The sequence below is a fragment of the Cyprinodon variegatus genome, unplaced genomic scaffold (assembly GCF_000732505.1).
Source record: "Cyprinodon variegatus isolate N-32 unplaced genomic scaffold, C_variegatus-1.0 Scaffold332, whole genome shotgun sequence".
NCBI classification, from domain to species: domain Eukaryota; kingdom Metazoa; phylum Chordata; class Actinopteri; order Cyprinodontiformes; family Cyprinodontidae; genus Cyprinodon; species Cyprinodon variegatus.
Genome location: NW_015150785.1, coordinates 772,440 through 779,923, shown reverse-complemented (window position 1 = coordinate 779,923; position 7,484 = coordinate 772,440). Strand labels below are relative to the sequence as shown.

Here is a 7,484-nt window from a genome sequence, read left to right as displayed (position 1 = left end):
GTTTAATCAGTACTTCCACTTTTACCAGAGTATTTTTTAACACAAGTATCTGTACTTTTACACAAGTACGGAAAGTGAGTACTTTTGCCATCTCTGCTGACACGTCATCCATGCCCAAGGATTACAGATAGCTCTCTTCTATCAGACCGGCTCCAAGATATTCCAATATCCTGTGTATTCTTAAAGACACGCTGTCCTGATTAGATGACCTCCGTACACACAGTGACATCCACAATGTGAAGGAAGGCCTTCTACTCTCTCTAATCTGGCTAGCAAAGTAACAACGCACATGATGTATAAAGCATAAACCTAACAATAGAATAAACACCATGGGAATGACTGTCTGATGTCCCAGAGGGAAACAGGTTCAGTGTCCAAGAGATAAAAGGGTCTATGTGAGAAATATGTGGATCAACCCCAGAGCAAACATTGACCTTCAGCATGTCAGTATGTTAGTTACAAAGCATCTTATGGACAATGAAGTCCATATTTTGTTGTGGCTGCCACAAAGCATCGTCCTTAAAGCTAAAACCGTGATAAAACCGTCTTGCTGTGTGAGTAAGACGGGTTACAAACCTGGACCAGTTCCCCAAGTTCTGTCTGGAAAAATGGGCCCCAAAGAGAAGCATGTGGAAGGATTGTCAAACAAAGTCAAACAATTTAAATCAATGCAATCTATTTATAAGAGGAGGTATTTCAAAATCAGAAGTTTACTAAATAAAAACACTGCAAAAAAAATCTAAATCTTGATAAGTCATTTTTTCTTAAAATAAGTGCATTTGTTCTTGAATTGAGGAGATAAAAGAGACATCTTGCCAATGGAAGAAGACAATTTAGATTTAAAATAAGAAAACATAATTGCATTGTCTTATTTCAAGTGAATACTATCTAATTATCTTATTTTAAAAGTAAAAACACTGATTCCATTGGCAAACTCTCTCATTTACCTACTCAAATAAAGGGTAAATACACTTAATTTAAGAAATTTTTACTTATTTCTAGATTGTTTTTCCAGTGAAAAAATAAGATCTAATGCTAATAAGTGTACGGTACTTTAACTTCTCAAAATTATCAAAAACTAAGTTAATGTCTGCAAAAGTCTTAGTGCATGAAGCTAAAGCTTTACTTCTTATATTCTAGTTCTTCTTCTATGTCTTTTATTGTAGCATCAAATGCAAAGGAGGCCTTGGGCTGTATCACTTTTCATTTCTTTTTGAATATTAAACCAAACAGCCTTCAGCCTTAAGGAACATCACTGAAGTACAGCCTTGCCGCACTCAACACCAAGTGATTAATTTTTAGTGTTTCACCACAAGCCAGCCGACTTCAGTGTTTCATTTCTTACAGCTTTGCATGAACAAACACTTTGGTTTTCTCCGAGTTGCAGCCATGTATTGTTTTATTATTTCATCGAATTATGGCTGCTTTAGTGTGAATGAAATGCATGTTCAGATGACCTGGATGACTGATAACCTTCACCAGCATGTTCAGATTTAAGTTCAGAAGATTGACTGAAAATCTACTGATTAAAAGTTGAATTTTCTTCCATCTCAGAATTAAAATAGGCAAATTATTTGCTAATATCTAAGTATTTATGGATGTTGTTCTCTTTCCTTTCCTACCGACAACAGTGAGGAATAAAATGCAGTACAGAGCTTTGGCTTGCATTAAGATACAAAAGACTGTCCGCATGTGGCTGTGTAAGAAGAAGCATAAGCCGCGGTGAGTTTTCCTTCTTTCTGCCACGGTTGTTGTTTTCTCCTAATTGGAACTGGTTTACCCTAATAAGGTGGGATATCTTTCCCCAAATCCAACTATTCTAAATGGGGCTGCATAATACATTGCACATTTATTTTCATTGCATGATAAGTTTACGCAACATGCACATGGAGAAGAAGTGTTAGATCATCATTTATTGTTAATTTCATGCACTCAGGCTCTCCATGCCTGACACTGATTTGAAGACACCTATTGTTTAATGCAGCATCAAATTGAAGAAAGCAGCAGACGTCTTCATGTTGTACAGACTCTCCTCACTGTATGTTGTTTGTCGTAACCCAAATTGAACAAGACATTGTCTCTGTTTGCTTATTTTTTTAATTCTTTTAGGATATACAAGTGTTAATCGTTTCAAGCTGCTTCCAGCTTTACGAAACTTTTTATTCTGCTTATGCTTAAAAGTGAGAATTTCTATTTCTAAGAAGGCAAAAAGAAGTGTAGTAGTTTAGCAGTAAATCAGTCAATCATGAGTGCAAGTGTTGCTACATGCATAAAATACTGTGAAATACATTTTTAGTAGAAATCACGTTTTCGCCAAGTCCCTTAGCAGTAACCTGGTTAGCTTTACAGGGGCTATAAATAATGTATGTAGCTTTTTTGGCTGTGCCTTAGAGCAGCGGTACCCAACCACCGGGCCGTGGACCGGTACCGGTCCGAGGGTCATTTGGTACCGGGCGCACAGAAAAAAGTATATATATATATATATATATATATTTATATACAATTTATTGACGATCAGAGTCTGAGTGATGTTTTAATTTGAAAAATATAAAAAATAACTGTATTCTCTCCCAATTCCATCAGTCGGTGCATCTGTCCCTCTTGACACAGGTTAATTCAGGTCAAGACTCATCCTATCTATAACATCCTATCTTTGTGAAGCGGGATTTTCTGCGGTTACAGCGACCAAAGCAAAGCTACGGAGCAGACTGGACATCAGGAGCAAACTTTGTCTGTCATTGTCTCCGATTACGCCTAGATGGGACCGGCTTGTTGTTTTATTTTTATGCTGTTTGTATTTGATTTTATCATTTTTCTTGATCGTATCCGTCCCCTCCCTCGGCCGGTCCGTGAAAATATTGTGTGATATATAGCGGTCCGTGGTGCAAAAAAGGTTGGGGTCCGCTGCCTTATAGATAGGGTGAAGAGCTCTGTCATTCAGGAGAGGCTCAGAGAAGAGCTTTTTCGAATGTCCCCTGAACACCTGCCCCGCCGGGAGTCCTTGGGGACAACCCAGGACACGCTGGAAGGGCTGTGTCTCTCAGCTGGCCTCTGGCTTCCCCCAGCAGAGCTGGAGGAGGTGTTTGTGGAGAAGGTAGTCTGGAGGTCTCTATTGAGCCACTGCTGCCACCGTGACCCAGTGCCACATGAAGCGGAAGACTAAAATTTTAAAAACTGAAATAATTATCAGATTTCTTCACAGTGACCGGGCGGACCCTATTAATAATACAGATCATTAACACTGTATACAACATCATTTTTCCATTGCAGTCACGATTGCACTAATACATGACTGATCTACTGCCTTCTTTTTAAGAAATAGTATGAAAATAGAGTATAAACGCAGCTAAAGCTCAAAGCAGAATCCACCATTCACACATGTGCACCCTACACCCTCAGCTGTAATAAAAACCAGAACCTGATTAAACTCATTGAATCATGAAATAGCTGTGGTATGTTTTATCTTTTTGAAAAACATTCATAATGAAATAAGTGAAGTTTCATAAAGTCTGAGTTTCATGTAGAAGCTGTTATTCTGCTTTTCTGACACAGGATTGAAGGTCTGGTGAAAGTCCAAAAGCTGAAGAAACACATAGAGCGCTTCAACGAAGTGGTGAATGGCCTCAAAGAAGGAAAACAGGAGATGGCCAAACAAGTTGGACAGCTGTCTGCTGCCATAGATGCTCTCTTAGCAAAAATAAAGGTAAATCAGTCCTTTTATTAAGGTCCTGCCATCTCTGACCTTGAATAATTGTATGGAAAAGGGACATTTTAAAAGTGCAACATGCTGTAAGGACTTTCATTACTGAACAACTAGGGAGGTCTCTGTCAATCCAAGATTTTATCAAACCTCTGATGTCTACAAGTGAGGTTTTGGTTTTTTACTAGGGGAATATCTATGTGGGCAGAATTATTGGTAAAAAAAGTATAAATATAAAAGATATATACCGTAAATCCGGACTATAGAGCGCACCTGATTACAAGCCACACACTCTAATTTTAGAAAGAAAATATATTTTGTATTTTTAAAAGCCGTACCGGATTTTAAGCCGCAGGTTTCCCACGTTGTACACTGCAAAAAATCTAAATCTAGATAAGTCAACTTTTTCTTAAAATGAGTGCATTTGTTCTTGAATTGAGGAGTTAAAAGAGACATTTTGCCAATGGAACAAGACAATTTACACTTAAAATAGGAAAACACAATTCCATTGTCTTATTTCAAGTGCATATTATCTAATTATCTTAGTTTAAGACTAAAACTACTCATTCCATTGGCAAACTATCTCATTTACCTACTCAAATTAAGGGTGAATACACTTAATTTAAAATTTTTTTACTTATTTCTAGATCGTTTTTGCAGTGTATGAGATATTTACAAATTAAGATATTACACGTGAGCATTTTTTTAAATGTTTAATGATTTAATCCGTATGATAAAAGAAACAAATGCGGTACATATTATGAATCCTTTTTTTTTTCAAACTACCTGTTGGCCCCCCCACCTTCTTCAAATCAGACAAAATTAGCGTCAAACGTTTGCCCTACGTTTGTGCAGCAAAAATTTTCGTGTGTGCCGCTTTCATTTTAAAGAAATAAGGAAATATTTCTAGAGGTCATCAAAGGTCAACCAGCCCCCCTACCTTCTTCAAATCAGACGAAATGGGTGTCAATTAACTCAGCTCCGTTTGTGCAGCAGATGTCTTCATGTTCTGCAGACTCTCCTCACTGTGTGTTGTTTGCCGTAACCCAAATCGAACAAGACATTGTCTCTGTTTGCTTATTTTTTTGGTTTGCTTCATGTCATATTTTTAGGATATACAAGTGTTAATCGTTTAAGCTGCTTTCAGCTTTACAGAACTTTTTATTCTGCTTATGTTTGTATTTTTAAATCGAATAAAACATTTTGAAAACGTTTTACAAAAGATTAAGCAAATAAAAACAGCACAAAGATGTTGGAGCTTCTGGTAACAAACTTTGCTGGGGGGGAGGTGTTGCAGCCAGCTATGAAGATAATAAATTAACAGCTTTAGTTTCTCCCCAACTGGTTTTCCGAGTGAATCTAAGACAACTTTGAGGTTTTTCCTGTTTTACTGTGGAGAGTGCTAACATTCAAATGATAATATCTTATTCAAAAGTTTTTCGATTTCTATAAGTTGGAAAGCTTAGACTCCACTCTTTCAGGATCAGTAAACAAATATAAACAACCCCAGAAAGACTTGTTCATAGTTTTACCACAGCCTGTCACATTTAACCTGGGGAAGCAAATCTGGTTTATAAATACTTAAACCAGGAGAGAAGGTGTGATTCCTTCAGGGCACAACTTCCCTCATTACAAAGCACACATCAGCTGATATGTCTAAATCCAATTAAACAATGAAGTTGAAAGCCTGGAGTAATAAAATACGCATAAATGAATTATTTAGGGAAGAGTTTCTCTGCATATTTCTTGCATATACTGATTGGAATGGTCATCTAAATAAGTCAGGTGCATTCTAATATGTAATTTCTGTTATGCATTTCATTTTCATGTGTGTATTGAATCTAATGCACGCATAGTATTGGAATTCAATGAGCAAAAACTAAAATTGAACTGAACATTTAAAGTCATACATTCACTAACCAAATGTGGCTGTTAAAGGAGTAGCATGTTGTGTCCAATTGGCTCATTTTATGTGGTTGCTAATGTACATTTAGGGGTGTTAAGATGCACCTTTCTTCTTTTTTTTTTTCAAAAATCAATGCTTTAAATCTATTTTTGATGGGGGAAGAGCTTACGAAAAAGACTGCATATCTCCAATAATTTAATTTATTGAATTTGTTTTTGCTGAGTGATCAATCACAGTTGAATATGTAAATCCCAGCTCTCCCCATGCAATATGAACCTTTTATTACTGAATCCTTAAGGCACAGCAAATAATCAGAAATACGATTTCATGCTATTTGGATTTGGTGTTCAAAATTCTCTGTAGCAATGATGCCATTTTTGTACTCTGGAGTTCTTATATGTAATCACTGAATGTAATTATAGTGTTCAGTGGTATTCTGATTGACACTAAGGAGCTCCTGACCTGGTTTCTTAGTCTCTCTCTTAGCAACAAACGCTTTTTTTCCATGTTAACTGTTGGCGTCCCCTTTGTTAAACACGTATGTTATTCTGAAGGTTTAGCATCTACCCCTGGTGTGGCATAAATTATATATAGGATGCCAACAGCAGTCCGCTGTACATCTGGGACAATACCTTGACCTCCTACCTCCTTATTTTAAAGCTTGAAACTCATCTTAATGAATCCTTATCCACTGACCTCTCCTCACTGCCTGACTCATATTTGAGGAAATTGTCTGTTATGCAACTGACAGACATGTTGTCACTCTGTGTTTAACAAGACCACATGAGATGCCATCACTCCATACTTTTCAAAACCACTATCCTGATTCACTTTATTGGAGAATATACTTTTTATCCTGTCTGATTTAGTCAGAAAAAATCATGTCGTAAACTTCTCAAGGGAACCACATCCTGAAAAAAACACCTTTAGGTTTAGGTGTGTTAAGTATATCCTTTGTACCATTTTTTTCTTATTTGTATTCTATCTCTTAGCTTAAAATTGTTATATTTATTCTAAGGTTTGAAATCAAGAAATCTTTAAAGAATAAATTAAAGAAAAGGTAATAAGCCACAAAGCTGCACAGAAGATAGACAACATATGCCGAAAATTATCGCCGAACTGTTAATCCCATATTTTTGTTTGGATGTTGTGAGGCAGCTGCATTTTTAAAGTAGGCAAATAATTATGACATTTCTACTGAGAAGGCAAGTCTTTTGGGTATCAGGCAAAAATTCGCCATCAAGCAACAGATTAAAATAGATTAAAAAAACAGAGTAAAACCATGTTAAAGACTTCCAGCAACAAATGCATGCTTGAGTTGTTTATTTTCTTTTTTTTCTTTTTTCCAGCAAAAAAGTAGCATGATCAGTTGTTTGGTAGTGTAACTCAACCCCTTCCTGCCCAAAACTCTGTACCATCCTACCCTTTTACCAAGCAGTCACTTTTAGCTGCACTTTTGAGACAGTTGTATTTTGAAACCTTAAAAAGAGCCTTAAAAAGCAGACAGAAATGTACTTTTTACTATTAGTTGTTTTCTAAATAGCCCCAAATATCATCAAAGAGGATATTTAGTATGGAGGACCAATTCTGCCATATTTAGAAATAAATACAGAAATAAATAAAAGCTCAATAAATATATAAGCATACAATTAATTGCCAACAAAAATACAATAACCAAATAAATGTAAGTAGAAATTAAATTATACAGTGAGACATAAATGTATGTAACTCTTTTAATTAGCTTCTTTATTTATTTGCCTTTGTAATATTTACCTTATTTATTTTTTTGTCCTTGAAGGCAGAAGTGCAAAAAGGGAAGGCAGAAATGTAAAAAGGTAAGGCAGAAATTTAAAAAGGGCAGGCAGAAATGTAAAAAGG

General features: G+C 36.1%; 1 protein-coding gene across 3 annotated transcripts in view; it reads left to right on the top strand.

Annotated features, from left to right (window-relative positions):
• myo6 (myosin VI) overlaps positions 1-7,484 on the top strand; it is an 80,030-nt gene that overhangs the window by 52,722 nt on the left and 19,824 nt on the right. For all 3 annotated transcript variants that reach the window (XM_015385181.1, XM_015385180.1, XM_015385182.1), the window contains 2 exons: positions 1,632-1,722; positions 3,553-3,703. In XM_015385181.1, coding sequence (XP_015240667.1) covers positions 1,632-1,722; positions 3,553-3,703 — 242 coding nt within the window. The remainder of the gene's footprint in view (positions 1-1,631; positions 1,723-3,552; positions 3,704-7,484) is intronic.